Below are 16,958 nucleotides of genomic sequence, written 5' to 3'. Positions count from 1 at the left end.
TGGAGAGTTTGCGTTGGATTTTCTTCCGAATGCGTCGTTATGATGGTAACGTTAGTAGCGGGCGGATACACAGAGTTCTGAGATCTCTGGAATTTCTTATCCAAAACCTGCTGCATTCGATTCCTGTCCCGTAGTTTCTGTTTTTCGGACTTTTTGCGGATTGACGGTCGCACTTGTTGATTCATCTTGACGTTAGAGTTTCTATCATTCGCTCAGTTGAGAGGATGGGGAACAATTCGATTCTCACACCAATGTTCACCAATGAATTTTAAGTGTAAAAGTTCCTATCGCGAATTTTCCGTGAAGTTGCGGTTCGCCCGGTAGCATGCCAATCGGCTTTCTACTAAAAATACTACCCAACTTTCACGAACGTATCTTGTATTTGATTTGTATTGTAAACTGTAAATTGTAATGTAAAAGTTCTTAAAATCCATATGGTGAAGTCAGGGGAAAGCTCAATTCGTTACACTCGCTCAAGTTTACGCTGAATAAAAACTCCAAAACGAAACAAAAGTTCAACAAGTTGTATTTAAGTTGATGAAATAACGGTACATGGTATTCTAATGAAAACCGATTCTCGGAGTTCCGAGATAACAACTTAATAACGTGCGGAGATTCCAGCACGGACAATCCGATATAATTCTGTGCACAAAATCGACACTAACGTGCGGGGTTCCAGCACAGCTAGCCCGATATCACACACACTCCACTAACGTGCGGGATTCCAGCACAGCTAGCCCGATATCACACACACTCCACTAACGTGCGGGGTTCCAGCACAGTTAGCCCAACCGTTCTCTTCCAGATCTTAAACCATTCTCCATTTTACACATTTTTTTTTTATTGTTATAGATAAGTTTAGAAATCTTCGATTTTAAACTTTTAATGTAACACTAATATTTGATGAAGAAGGTCAAGCATCAAAGGCGTCACAGACATAAAAGCAGATAAAGTTTGAAACAAGGGCTTGGGTTGTTGTTTGTCTTTAGGGTTAATATTTATTTTCCAGTGAAAAAGATCATCTTTAATTTATGGCAATTGATGAAATCATTATAATTCAATTTTACAAGATTTATGATATTTAAAGTTTAAGATGTTTTTGGTCACACCCTGTAAATATATCTAATTTATCTAAAATCCTAGGGTATCCCCATTTTATTTTTAATGGACGTAAATAGAGGATAATGTATTGCTGGTCAAAAGGAAGGGAAAACGCTCTCTCCCATCCTCTCATAACTTACCCCCTCCCAATACATACATTCACACACGCCATCATAACATTTTGCAGACGGACTTGATTGGATATTCAGATTATAATTCAATCATCTAGATACATATGTATTATTAATAAGTAATCACAATTTAATTTAAAATGATATAATTGTATCATAATGCTAGTTTTGACAGCTAGATTAGTTCGACCAGTTTACGAACTCAGCTCAGTTTTTTATTATAACTCTAAGCTGTACAGCTTATCAATAAAATAAATATAAACAATATATACGTACAGTTAAGTTAACAGCAGAAATGTACATATGATATCAATATGAATTTCTAATTTCGTCAATTTACTTATCTTTAGAAATGAATATCCGCTTAGGGCAGGGTTATAGGGAATTCACGGAGTGTAAAGCAGCTAGCTGAATGAATTTCATTGAGTTTCCAAATTACACGCGACTTTCACCTGCGAAAAAATCAATTGATTCACATTCCTTTCTTAAAGGATTATATGAGATACTCTTCGCAAAACAGAAACAGGATTTTCAAATGAATGAAAATAATCTTGGCAGCAAATTCACTCTTATGCACCAAACTTTGAATTTAGATTGCGTATTTTATTTGTACATGTACTGATATATGATCGAAAGTACTAGTGGAGTAATTTTAACCCTAGCAGTTTATCGTTTTAATGAAAAGCTGTAACAAAGGGTAAACAACAGCACTTTACAAAAAATAAATTAAACTTCATCTAAACGAAAGACATGTCCGGATCTGGACGCCTTATGAATCATTAAACACCTTGGACAACCCTGTTTCCGTAGAAAATTCTCCGGATCCCCCCTTAATCAGATATCAGGGGCCCGTTTCACAAATCTGTCATAAGATTTATCATAAGACTTGTCTTAAGATTGTCATAAGATTTGACTAATGGTTATCATAAGATATGACATAGCTGTTTCACAAAGCTGTCATAACTTTAACTTATCTTAAGATAATCTTAAATTATTATAGGAGATTGCATAAAATTCAATCAGTAAATTGTAAAGTAAAGAATTTATTTACGTAGTATAAATATATATTTAATAACATTACTGATACTTTATTATGTACCGTATTGTTTTGTAGTTTCTTTTGATAAGAGCAATAAAAACAAAACAGCGAAGAAAATAATTCTACATGAATTCAGTTAAAATGGAGTATATCATTTACTGCGTGGTAGGTCTATATAATTAAAATAAGTGCAAAAACATTTGTATCTCTTATAATTATAACCTTTACATTAATAGCATTTACGATGAGCATCAGTTATATAAAATGAATCAACATACATCATTGTTGCAGCCATACCATTTTATTATGTACACCTATAATATAGCCCAATCATGGTACTGTAAAATCAAGGGTTCGATTGTATTCGCCAACTGACCAGCAAACACTTCGTGCATTTACTATCAGCAAAAGAAATCCCAATTTTTCAGCTTCTGAATTATCTATTTTAACGGAAGAAGTTGAAAAAAGGAAACAACTGCTATTTGCCAAGCAAAGTACAACAGGGTGCAACAGAATGAAGAGAAAGGTCTGGGAAGATATTGCAGAACAAGTAAATGCAGCTGATTGTTCTAACGTCACGCGTTCTGGGGAGGATGTTAAAAAGAAATGGACTTGCATTTTTAGCGAAAGCAAGAAGAAGCTGGCGCTTAATAAAAGAGTACAAAGAAAAACTGGTGGTGATATATATCATCCAATGTGTCTTTAACCCCCTTGGACGAGAGAATTGAAGGAATCATTGGTCCGACAGCAATTACATGCGTGGAGGAGGGATAGACGTGCTGGCCACGACATCAGCCAGCAGTCCTAAGACCACAGATGCCCCTTCTATTATGGATAGTACAAACAATTGTAAGTCAAATAGTGTTAAATTCGAACAATTAAAGAACACCAATGTTAATTGTCTTTTTTGTCTTTTGAAAATAATTGTTAAAGTAAACAGAGAGAGAGAGAGAGAGAGAGAGAGAGAGAGAGAGAGAGAGAGAAATGATTTTAGCATGGACATCATTGTATGCCTCCTCATGGGGTTGCTTAGGTTCAAGACGGGTGTTAGTAAGTGATTCTTTAACTGGTACGCAGTGTCACCAACTAGACAACCTCTGTTAATGTTGCCATCCTCAAACATTTGACACAAAACAGAATTTAAGAACACAAATGCGTCATGAGATTATCCAGGCCACTTTGCTACCAAATTCAAAATTTTGAAATTGGAATCGCAAACTGTCACATTTGGGAAATTACATATATGAGCGAAGTCCAGTATAGTATTGATTATATATGTCAGAAGAAGGAAATTTAATGTAGACAGGATTTTAAGGCAACTAGAGAAAATGTAACAGCGTAAACAATTCTGGACACACTTGCTGTACTTATACCATGAAGATCTGCACATACAGCTTGAAAACTTCTACTTGCATAAAAACGAAGCGCAACCACGACTTGCAATGATTTATGGAAGGAAATGTGATTTTTTGTTTTGGTGCTCTAAACGATCATTGAGCTCATTACATAAGTCGAAGATAACATGTCGTGGCAAACGGAATCTCTCCAAGATGTAACAATCGTCCATATAATCTAATGGTTTGATTCTGTCTCTGAATACACGCTCAAGCTTATAAGTTGCCTATTTCTTATCAAAACATAGGCCGCCGCCATGTTTAAAATTGACTTAAGAGAAGTATCTAGGTGTCTTGAGATTTTGAACAATCCTAAGATTATCATAAGTTAAGACATTTTTGTGAAACAGCTATGATAAAAACTTATGACAAATTTTGGTCTTAAGACAGATGTTTGTCATAAGATAACTTTGTGAAACGGACCCCAGGAACGTATACTATCGGGGGGGGGGGGGGATCATGAATTTAATAAAAAGTTAAAATATTGGAATAAACTCTATTGTTTTTATGAAAACCTGTTACAAAGGGTGAAGAACAGCACTTTTTACAAAAAAACAATTGAAGATAAATAAAGGACATGTCCGGATCATGACGACCTTGGAATCACTTATCAGCAAACAAATCAACACCGTGGACAACCCCATTTCAAGAGAAATTTTTATGGATCCGCGCATGTACAGATATCAGGAACGTACAGAATTGGGGTTGGGAGTGGGGGTTGGGGGTTGGGGATGGGGATGGGAAGAACATCAGATATAGAAAATTGAATTTCAGGAGAGTTAGTTCGATCCCCACCCCTTGACTAGAAATTATAGAGAATTTAACGATATTTACTTTATAATTAAACATTTATCGCTCTTCGCTACCCCTTCCCCCTTCCGTGAATTTTAGAATCCCAAAAAATTAGATTGGAAATAGCGGTTTTTTTTGTTTTGTTTTTTTTTTAGATTTTATGGTGTTTTTGTGTTTGTCAAGATTTCGGATAAGTTCGAAAGACTTTGAACGATACTGGGCCAGAGAATGTAAAAGTTCTGAACGTTACAATCTACGAGATTCGTAACGTAAACAATGCCCTAATGACCGCAATAGATAACCCCATGAGTGGTGACCTGGTACTAGACATTTTCACATTGAATGACTTATAAACAATCAAACAGTCGGACAAAAAGACGACTGATACACAGTCAGTAAAGTGCAATGACGTAGTTACAAAGATTTTTCTTCTTTTTGACTGTTGTATATTTGTATTTCTTGATGATGTAATACTTGTGCACTTAAGTAAAGGAAAACGAAACAAACAATAATCTGATTGTCTTACTATAGCTTTCCCTCTACACAAGACAGGCAGTGTGCACAAATATTTATTCTGTTTAAATCAAGCTTAAATTAAAGTTAATAAATCATAAATCATAAAAGTTTAACAAGTTGTTGTTAATTTTCTTGAATGAACTCGTTTATAAGAAGTATTGAATTTGGACTGTAAATCTTACGTTAAAAAGGTGATTTGGGATTTTAAGCTGACCTGAATCAGAAGTTCAAACGAGAGTTTTTGATCACCTGTTGTCTGTCGTCTGTCCTTCCGTCCGTCTTTCTGTAAACTTTTCACATTTTTGACTTCTGCTTTAGAACCATTATGCCAAAGAAATGGGTGCACGAGATTGTAAGTTTGCAGGAAGTACATGTCTATCCTGGCTATTAAAATATTCATAGGTTTTCAAAAAAGGACAGTGAAGGACAAACTGATAAATAATTTTATTAGAAATGTTAATGAATATAAATTTTAATAAAGTTATATCAGTTATATTGTGAATCATAATAAACTAGCACTAAAAACAGAAAATAGTATACATATGGCAGAAATGAATAAATAATCAAAGGTTTTCTAAAAAGGGCAATGGAGGGTAAACTGATAAATATTTTTATTAGAAATGGTATTGCGCATATTTTTTAACACAGTTATATCAGCTACTAAGCATTCTATAGTATATTGTGCATCATAATTAACTAGCAATAAGAATAGAAAAAGCGTACACGTGAGAGAAATCAATAACGACAAATTTAAATATATTCTATAGTTCAACATAATAGTATTTCAGCATACAATAAAAAAGACCCACCAGGAGGATTTGAACCCATAAACAATACAAGCCTGTAGTCACTCATCCAGGACAAAACCCGGGAGCCATGCGATACTTTACAATACGTGGTATAAAGTAGTGTTTTAAAAACATCATATCTCTGGACATTGTTCTTTATCCAACAAAAAATATTTTGAGAAAGTACATAATTCGTCATCTCTTGATCATCTCTCCATCTTTTTTTTTTAAAAACGAAGGTTTTAAGGGTTGAATTTATCATCTTTACACGTTTCAAATTTGTGGAGAGAACACCCAGAGACAACAAAATCATTTTAAAAAACAGCTGTAATTAAGTTGGGTTTTGAATCAATTCTGTCGTGTTGCTATATTAAGACCCATATTATGATAAAACCTTTTGCGTTTTAAACATTTTCCTACCCATTCTACGTCCAACCGAAACCAAATGACTGTTATAATTGAAAAAATGTTCAAAATTAGTTGTTGAAATCTCCTTGTGCGCCTACATTCCTGCCGATTTGACATCTTAAGCGTCCACTTTCTTTAACCAAAATAAGTACAAAGCATCCTTATGGGATGGGGATTATGAATTGTTGAAGTAAAGAGCGAAACCTTTTATGAAATGGAAGAACATTATTACAAAACAGTGTAAATAAGGGGTGTGTCTTAAAAAATCTTCTCAGGTACCAATAGTTACATCAAAGCTTGTATATACTAGTAGGTCATTAAATATTAAAATCACGACCCTCCGGACAATGTTTAAAAATCTTCTCAAGAACTACAATGATGCACTTTGTGAAATTTCTATTTAAGCATCTTAAGATAGTGTAGAATCTAAATAGTAAACATTTTGACCTCCTGACCAATTCTTAGGTCCCAAAAGGTTCAAAGTTTAACATAGAAATGCATAGGGAAACTGTTTAAAAATCTTTTTCTCATGATCCTCAATGCTATGTTTTACATTCATGTCATCATATAAAAGTCAAAGTGACCTTTCACTTTTTAAAATCATTTTATAGTTCATTTTACAATTTTGTTATATATAATACGTTGAGATCTAGGATAAGATGGATCAGTTAATGCAGCTTAGATCTTAGAATATGATGTCTAAAAATATTTGATGGGTAACCGGGGAGCTACAGTGTTTCTCGAAGTAAAAAAAAAGTGCAATACATGGTGCACAAAAATTGAGTTAGTTTTGGACTCATTAATCTTATTTCCAATCTTTACAAATATTTGATTCAAAAAATTCCTCGGACATTTTACTACATATGTCGTCACTTAACTTACCATTATCAGTACCGTAAAGTAAAGTGGTACAGCTTGTTTACATTTAAAAATGGCGTCTCTCAATCTCGACGTGAATTTAAATTTAACATACTTTAACTATTGGTCAAGTGAACGACGTAGTCCATGGTACTCCTGGGTTTTTTTTTTAGTTTTTATTTGTTGGCTTTTTTAGGGTGGGTGGGTGGGTGGGTCGAAAAGAAAACTTTGAAAAGTACAGCAAAGAGGTTCTCTATAAACAGTTGACACATTGATCCCTAAAATTACATAACCTCTGCTCGAAACATACACAGCCATGGTTTTCCAGTACATAAACGAAATTTTATAAATGTTCTATCAATACTAATAAATGACCCCTATCAATTTAAGTCCTAATTTTTTAAATTTATGATACAACTTTTAAACATAAATGTATGTGCATTCAATATCAACTTTTATACATGTAGTTGTAGAGCATTGAGCAACGTGCGTCTATCCTAATAATTGACATGGTATGTATCAATGTATTTGATGAGATACATATAGCTGTAAATAGCAAGCAATGCTTAAATGCTACTTTTTTAAGATAATGAAATGAGTTAAATTTTTAGTTTATCAGTATACGGAATGAAAGATTTAAGTCTATTTAAAATTCATAGAAAACGCCAACAATGAAATTCAATATACACAGATTTTACGTTTTTCGATTTGTTTGATTCTACATCCCATTTTTACAATTGATGACGTTTACTTTAAATATTTGATTTTCTTTACATTGCCTTTTTTTAATTCACACACAAACAGATTTTCATTATTGTCCACAAACAAACCAAAAGGATACTCCAGATCACAGTTATCAATGTAACGGAGAAACTGTCCATTCTGATCCAGAAGGTGGATGCAATGGTTGTCACTGTGTGCTGTCAGGATACGACACTTACTGTCTGTTGTGATACCAAAGATTTTAAATGATTGGTTCTTTGTAACCGAGGGATGACCGTTGTATCTCCATCTGAGTTTCCCGTCCTGATTAACCACCACTACTGCACCAGCCTCACTGTCAGCTAAGCAGATGTCATGGTTTCTGTTTTCAGTGATGTATTTAATTTGTCCGTTCCCTGAGTACAGAGGTTTTCCATGATCATCGAATTGAATTGTTTGTTTCTCTGTAGATCCCGAGTAACGAACAACTTTGGACTGAGTTCTAGCAACACTGTACATGGTAACCAGGAGATCACCAGTAAATGTGACACATAGCTGACTTGGCCTCCATCCCTGTAATCTGATCAACTCTTCGGTCTGTCCATTTTTTACTTTATACACTGTTTTACTTGTCCCGTCAGTGTACAATAGATCCCCATCACTGCCTACAGCTATATCATAAGGCCATTTTCCTGATTTTGTCTGTATAGTCTGGAGGAGTGAACCTTCCATGTTGAAGCATTTGATATCATTGGTCTCTCCACTCGTCCATATCTTTTCTTCATTTAAACAGGTAACACTGCGTATTATTTCATGTCCAGTCTGTATTGTGGCAACAAGCTCTGGTTCATCCAGTAGTTCTTTGGCTGAAGTGTTGGGTCGGTTAAGTGATGAGACATTTTCTTCAGTATTAGTAGATAATGGGGTGATCTGCCCAAACAAACTACACAGCCTCTCATAGTCTATTGGTATTGGAATGAATGTTGGCAGTGATACCTTAACTTTGGGTGGAAGCTTGCCGAACTCTTTGATCTTAGAGGTGTAATCAATGGTAGAAGATACTTCAGTGGATTTCTCAATTTTCCTTATGGCTTGTAATGTTTGTTTTATGAGAGACTGTATCTGTTTAATTACATTCAAGTGTTTCTTTAAAATGTCTCTGTGTTTTACTTTTATATCGTTAATTTGAGTTTTCATTTTGTTGATAACTATGTCGATTTCTCTGTGCCATTGCTCTCCTTGTTTGGACATTGTTGTTGTAAGTTTCTCATATCCTCCATCCAGGTTGGCAAGCTGAGTTTCTAAGTCCAGTGCCATTTCTTCATATAGAGGAGAAATATGATTTTCTAACTCTTTTGTATCTTTTTTAATATTATATTTCTTTGTCTTGAAAACTTCTGTTACTTCTACAAATTTATGTCTTCCATGTTGTTCAGAAGCCATGCATGAAGAACAAACATAACTGTTGTTGCAATCTTTGCACTGAAATTTGCAATTTTTGTGTGGATGTGTTTCACATTTTGGATAAATGAGGGTTGATCTTCGTTCTTTAAAAGGGACTATTTTATGTTTGTCATATCCATCTGAAATATGATTGCCTATACATGACGTGCATAGGTTGACATGACAAAAGTCACAGTAGCTGTGTAATATGAGGGTTTCACAAAGGTCACATCGGGGCACATCCTGGGCACTAGAAATAAGATCCATGGTTGTTCTATGAAAACAAAATTAAGACATGATTGTTAGTTCAAAGACAAAGATGAAAGATTTTATACAGAATTTTAAAGTCAGAGTGAAAAATTAATTTTTATGTTAGCGATTTTTATTACTTTATCTTATACACTATCCAGCTTATTTTTTTTCATCCGGACATAGACTGATAGAAACATATTAGAAACGTTCTAAAACTGATGCCTTACTTTATAAATTTTTGTGATTTGATATTTAATCAAGTTGATATAGTTGTGTTTGATTACCTAGTTACTGGATTGAATATTTAAAACAAAATTAGATAAATATCTTATATAATAATAGTTTTATGTTTTTATCACAATAGCTTGCAAATCCCGTGTTGGTTAAGTAAATATGGAATTATAGGTTGATTACAAACCTTGTTAACAAGAAATAGCACTATCTCTAACTGTCTGGTACAGGTAGTACTGTCCCTAATATGGCTGATCCTGTCCTGGTGAACACCTGCTCAGAAATGAAAAACAAATATCATAGTTACTTCCCGTCCATTGCTATCAGTTTGTCATTCCCACAACGTCAGGGGTTCTGAGTCCACCTAGATAGAATGTTCTATCGTTATACTGACGTCTTACAGACCCGTCCTTTATACTTCCTTCGTAGCAAATAAACAAAATATATCGCACTGTATCTCGCCTTAGTTTTCGTATGATTGTTTCGAGTTTTCCACCGCTTATATGGCGAGATAGTCGGAGAAACCGATAAGAATAACCAACAACTTACCAGGTAGGCGTGAAACATCTTATCAATACGATATCTTCATACTTGTACACAGAACAGTTTATAAAACGTGTCTCTCGAATAGCAGACGATCTTGATGCGCACGGGCGCATTCATCTGGTGCCCGCTGAATTCTCCCATGCACCAATACAGTGGGTAAAATCACCCCACTCCTCTTGAATATAAAGACCAGACCACCGATATAACAGAAATAAAGACATATCCATAAAAACATATTTAACCCCTGTGATTGACATTACTGGTGTAATAAACTAAAACGTTATGGTTTATCATTGCTAATGAACAAAACAAATCAACAGTTCATAAATGACGACCAATAAAAGAGTTTCACGGTCACTGTCAATCGCAGTCTCACACAAGGCTGTCCGGAATCGGAGCAAGAAGATTCAAGGCCCTCACGTATCTTGTCTCTCCGGGTGATCCACAGTCCATCATCTAGTGCTGTCCTAAACGTTCGTAATCTTTCCTGCAGCCCTCTCTCTATCAGAGAACACTCTGGGCAAGCATACCGAGGTGTCCTCTTCGGAAATCCAGCAGTAATACCCACACATTCCAGATGAAATCAGTCTCTACAAGAATTATATTACACCATTAACCCTTTCGGACTTTGTTTTTTACACAACAGTATGAGTTCTGTACCTTTTCCTGCCCTGGCTTGACAGTTTTGCGACAATAACTTTATCATACTTAGTGCTACCTTTCGAATGAGACGTTGTACCCCTGAATGGTCTATCAGGCTGTTTCTCGAATCTTTCCCCAGTGGCAATATCGACAGAGTCTTTGGCAGAAGTGTTATTGAATCATCGGCTAGCAGTTACCTCGTCATTTGGTTGATCATCCACGTCACTTGGCGAATTACTTTGCTGTGATCTCGTCTAATCTTCCAATTACTTTGACAGTTCCGTACATTACATTTCTTACGTTTGTCATGATGCATAATCTTGACTGCTTGAACACTGAGTCGGACTTTGCTTCAAGTATGTTACCTGGGCCCATCTACATTGACTCTACTTTTTTTCCCTGCGTTCCGGCGCCAGTACACCATCATCACTTTTAAATGGTGTTCTCTGGTTCTGATATCATAATCCCGCTTCATTGTTTTTATGTGTCTTTTAACCTTCCCTGGCAATCCCATGTGACTTTTCAAATTTTCTTGCAAATTATGCACGTATTTCTCCATTTCTCCTTTCTCCGTATTCTGAAAATCATTGGAATCTGGGGGTCGATACAGGATAGTTACGGGCACATTGACTTCTCTGCCTAACATCAATTTGTTTGCTGGGTACCCAGTGTGCCTATTGATAGCAGACCTCAAAGCACCTGCAAATGGATCCAAGTACTGATCCCATCTCTTAGGACAGCCATCAATGTAATAATGTACCGCGTCTATAAGCGTGCGATTGTAGCGCTCAAATTGGCCACTCCCTGATGGTCTGCACGGTGTTATCTGCGTTTTATGGATCCCCAGAGACTGGCACATTTTGCTGAATAGCTCTCCCTCAAAGATTCTACCCTGATCTGTAAACACTACATACGGAGAAAAATTCAATGATAGCAGCTCTTGCAGTCACTTACGCTGTCTGTGATGGTAGTGGGGCACAGTCTACCCACTTTGTGAAGCTATCCACTATCATCAGTATATATTTGTTCCCATTCTCTGTGTGAGGTAATGTTCTGAGGAATTAAGAACTTTTTTCATTGGACTACCTGCTTGAAAGCTCTTCAAAGCAGAACGATTGGCAATGGATCCCTTTTATTATTACAATAGATATCACATGTGAGAGCATAACTCTTCACGTCGGCGACCATCCGCCATCAATAAAAATTTGGCTTTAGCCTGTCTTTAGAGCGTCGAATATTTAGGCAGAAGAAGTCGCTTGGCAACTTTCTCTTCTGTGGGTTTCCACAAAATTACACTGTAATCATCCAACATGAAACAACCCCTCTGAAGAACATTGTATTTCTCTTCAGGGCTAGAAGTAATCAACTCACTCTCCCTTAGCAAAATTCCAGACTCCAAGTATGCACGAAGAAAAATCAATGCCTTATCTGCACTCCGCAGCTTAATCATATCTTCTGCAGAATAAGAAGGCAAAGATATCCCTTCTCTAGCTGCTTGATCAAAATACTCTTTCGGACTCTTGTTTCACTTTGCCATAGCAAGATGACTCACTGACTTTTCTTCTCCAGATGTAGTTATCTCTATTGGACTGATGTTCTTTCCCTTAACAACTAGCTGCACTGAAGAAAAATATGGATTAAAGGGGCATGGTCACGATTTTGGTCAAATTTTATTTTTCTGATTTTTATATTGACAATGCCTTCAGGAATGCATTTCTAATGATCAAATGAAATTTGGGTGTCAGTCAATGAGTCAATGAGTTTTAATCAGGATACAGGGCTCACAATTCTCATCATGTAAACAAGGCTCGTGCCCTGTTTTTGTTTACATAGCTTATAGGTTCAATATACCATTAAAAAATCTTTTTCAAGCTGATTTTTCTATCTTCTTTCTAAGCATAAATAAAAAGTTCCAATAGATTTGCACTTTCATTTGATTTTCACTTGAACATTCAAAATGTAAACAAAAGCTTTGTTAACATAGCGAAGAATTATAAGCTCTGTAACTCGCTTAAAACTTAACAAATGAAACTCAAATTGTGTTTGCCTATAAAAAATGCCTTACTGAAGCATTGTAAACATTAAAATCAAAAAATTAATTTTTGACCAAAATCGTGCCCATGCCCCCTTAACATGACATTGATTTTAAGGATCGAAGGAACTAGATGTCAACAACTCTCTAATCTGTGGTCCTAAAGGCGTTACCTCATCCGCGGTTGAACCCTCACCAAACATCTGAGTTAACATCGTCAATCTCTGTACTGAAATCATGCCAGCGCTCGTGATCTCCTTGACAATATTTACATCCTCTAAAAGGCAATCTTCTGAATTTGTGAAGAATAGCTCCGACAACTATTCGCAATGTCTCGCGACAGAGCATCAGCATTTACTCATGCTTCTTACCAGACCGATAGACAATCCGCATATTGTATTGACTCAACTCTCCGAGCCAGCGTGAGATCTGATTGTGTGGATTTTAGAATTCATTAATCATACTAGACTATGATGATCTGTTCCGATTTTAAACTCATGACCAAGCTAATTGTTTAAAAATCATGTCCAGAACAATGCTAGAATTTGATATTTCTATGCAAGCATCCTAAAATAGTGTAAATTCTGAATTATTAAAATTGTGACCCCAGGCCAATACTGAGGTCCTACAAGGGATACAAATTTTAACAAAGAACTCCAGTGCTTAATAAACATGACTCCAGACCAATGTTGCGGCTTGAAGAGGGGTTGAAAGGTAAATATAGAAATTATAGGGAAAGTGTTCAAAATTCTTCTCCTCAAGAACTTACAATGCTACAGTTTGTGAGAAGACTGTTCAAATATCCTAGGATATTGTAAATTCTAAATTGTTAAAATTGTAACCCCCGGACCAATAATGAGCTCCGATGAGGGATGCAAAGTTTATCATAGAAATATATAGTGAAAATGTTTAAAAATCGTTTTCTCAAGAACTTTAATGCTACTTGTTGATATTTTTCTATGTATGATCATCCTCATATCCTCATATTTTTAAAAATCATTTATAGTTCAATTTAATACGTTGGGCCTAGGATAAGATTTGTCAGTTGTTACATCTTAGATCTTAGGATATGATGTCTAAAATAAAATAAGCTTCTTTTAATGAATTGTTTAACGTATTGTCAAAGCTTGCAATATATGAGAGTTTTATACTATTTTTTCATATCTAAACATTTCGAAATAGAATGAAACAAGAACTATTGTTTGAGAAAGCGAGGTAGCCCATTGGCCTCTTGTTTTGGGGTTTAATTTTTTTTTGGGGGGGGGGGGGTAGTCAAAGTATTCTTTTAAGAAATACAGTAAACTTAGAATGCAGAAGTTTTTAATGGTTGATTGGAACATATCTTAAAGTTTTTTCAAAGAGTTTACTATGATAGCTACTGTTTTTAAGTCATTCAATTATCATGGAATGCATTCATAATGATACCTACTGCAATATTAAATACAAATAAATGTTCAATTTGTCTTACATATTATGTAAATAAATGCAAGAGTTGATGTACATTCAAGAGTTTTTCTATAACCAGTTGACATATTTAAACAGATGTTGCAAATTACATAACCTCTGCTTGAAACATACACAGCCAAGGTTTTCAAGTACATAAACAAATGTTTTTTGAATGTTCTTTCAATTCTATTAATGGTCCCTGTCAATTTAAGTCCTTTTTTTTTATATTTTTTTATTTATGATACAACTTTTACATATACATGTAGCCATAGAGGACTGGGCGACTTATCAATGTATTTGATGAGATACATATAGCTGTACATTACATGAAAACAATGCTCAAATGCTACTTTGTTCAAATAATAGAATTAGGGTTAATTTTTTAGTTCATTAGTATGCGGAATGCAAGGTTAAAGTCTATCTAATTTTTTTTTAGAAAATGCCAACAATGAATTTCAACATACACATATTTTACATTTTTCGATTTGTTTGATTTTACATCACGTTTTTACAATTGATGATGTCTACTTTAGATATTTGATTTTTCTATACATTGCCTTTTTTTAATTCACACACAAACAAATTGTCATTATTGTCCACAAAGAAACCACCAAAATGATACTCCAGATCACAGTTATCGATGTAACGGAGAACCTGTCCATTCTGATCCAGAAGGTGGATGCAATGGTTGTCACTGTGTGCTGTCAGGATACGACTCTGACTGTCTGTTGTGATACCAAACATTTTAAATGATTGGTTCTTTGTAACCAAGGGATGACCGGTGTATCTCCATATGAGTTTCCCGTCCTGATTAACCACCACTACTGCACTGGCCTCACTGTCAGCTACACAGATGTTATAGTTTCTGTTCTCAGTGTTGTATTTAATTTGTCCGTTCCCTGAGTACAGAGATTTTCCTTCATCATCTTTGTTGAATGGTTTGTTTCTTTGTAGATCCCGAGTAACGGGCAACTTTGGACTGTGTTTTATCACTACTGTACTTGGTAAGCAGGAGATCACCAGTAGAGATGACACCCAGCTGCCTAGGCCTCCATCCATGTAATCTTATCAACTCTTGGATCTGTCAAATCTTTTCTTCAGACACTGTTCTTCTTGTCCCGTCAGAGTACAGTAGATTCCCATCACTGTCTACAGCTATATCTTACCTTTGTAATACTCACAAACAAACAAATTGTCATTATTGTCAACACAAATACCATATGGATCTTTTAGATCACAGTTATTAATGTAGCGGAGAAACTGTCCATTCTAATCTAGAAGATAATTCATATGTGTCTCTTTTGTCCTCGTTGTCAAGAGGCGAATTTAAGACTGGACTCTAATGTCTCAAACTAACTCTGTTTAATGTAAGTTCAGTCTGTGATCTTCCTCTAATTATTATTTTGTATCTTAACTGAATTGTCAGATATGTTTACACTGCAATTGGATTCTCTGCAGGAATGTATAAGTAATCTTTGTATTATTTTGTCTTCTTTGTTGCAGATCACCCATTTGGACAATATAATATCTGTAGCTAATCTCAGGGCTGAAATGTATGGCATCAAACAAGTTCGGGATCCAAAAGCTATCTGTGATATGGTGTTAAAGGTCCCGAGTTTAAACTTAGGTCAGGGATAAAGATTGAAGTGACTGATGTTAAAATGGAAAGCATCCAAGAAAACTTAGGTCTATTAGCAAAATCTCAAAGGATATGTTACATGTATGTTTTGCAAACTTCTTGAATTAGGAGGAAAATTTTATTTTTTACCCACAATTACATGTAGATGCTTATATTTTGGGGATTTAACGAAAAAAGATATTGCTTAAAATAAATTGATTTATTGTTTTGATGATGAAATGGATTTATTTTATTGCTATTTTACCCCCAAAACATAATAAATAACATCTCTTCACATTTAAGCCCCATGAGATCAAGGTCAAAGTTGAATGTTGAAATTACCGACCATTCATCTAGTTGAGGGTCAAAGTTTTCACATTAACTAACTACAGTATAGAAGGGATACTTTTTCATGAATTTTAAAGGGGCTTGGAGAAATTGTCTAATATATTTGTTTTTCCAAATGCAGATGTTGATGCTATGGAAACTCTACAAAAGGACTTGCCCCCTGTGAAGAAAGTAAAGGCCATGAAGTTAGTCCCTATCGAGTTTAAGAAAGATGATGAAACTCATTTCCACATGGCTTTATCGTGGCTGCTTCTAATTTTAGAGCCGAGAACTATGACATTCCACCAGCACATCGACACAAGGTACATGTATACTTAGGGGGATTAATGGATTAAAAGTGATGGACGGTGGTTTAGATATGGTTGATTCAGTAATATACACACAATTAATGTAAAATGTACGTGTTAGTCAGTTCTTTAGATACATGTTATTAATGAAATGTCCGAGGCATATGTAAGCATCCAACTGTAAGTGACAAATGTATTAAGTCTATATATACATGTACATATCATTAGGCTGTTTTGATTGGGTCTTGTTGCATGTGGATTTTGGGGTTGGACCGATCTCTAGATTTTTATATACCACTAACTAAAGAAAGATATATGCTGTTTATCAAATGATCAAGAATGATATGTAAAACAGCCTAATTTCTAAAATAAAATGTAAAGAAC

At 35.1% G+C, this 16,958-nt stretch overlaps 2 protein-coding genes across 2 annotated transcripts in view; one reads left to right on the top strand and one right to left on the bottom strand.

Annotated features, from left to right (window-relative positions):
- The window catches only part of LOC105339616 (ubiquitin-like modifier-activating enzyme 1), a 127,190-nt gene that overhangs the window by 61,119 nt on the left and 49,113 nt on the right, over nt 1-16,958 (top strand). The window lies entirely within an intron of this gene.
- On the bottom strand, nt 7,237-10,243 carry LOC117682139 (tripartite motif-containing protein 3). Its single transcript, XM_034449133.2, has 2 exons — nt 9,843-10,243; nt 7,237-9,446 (listed from the first exon to the last, which is right to left on the bottom strand). Exon 2 carries the CDS (start codon nt 9,437-9,439, stop codon nt 7,775-7,777), a length of 1,665 nt encoding a protein of 554 aa, XP_034305024.2. The 5' UTR covers nt 9,440-9,446; nt 9,843-10,243; the 3' UTR covers nt 7,237-7,774.

The sequence above is a fragment of the Magallana gigas genome, chromosome 4 (genome assembly GCF_963853765.1).
Source record: "Magallana gigas chromosome 4, xbMagGiga1.1, whole genome shotgun sequence".
NCBI lineage: Eukaryota > Metazoa > Mollusca > Bivalvia > Ostreida > Ostreidae > Magallana > Magallana gigas.
The sequence above is the reverse complement of the archived record's forward strand: the minus strand, read 5'-3'. Positions and strand labels throughout refer to the sequence as shown.

What these genes read in the sequence shown, in the direction of transcription:
- LOC117682139 (XM_034449133.2), bottom strand. Translation starts at nt 9,439, where the DNA reads ATGGATCTTATTTCTAGTGCCCAGGATGTGCCCCGATGTGACCTTTGT.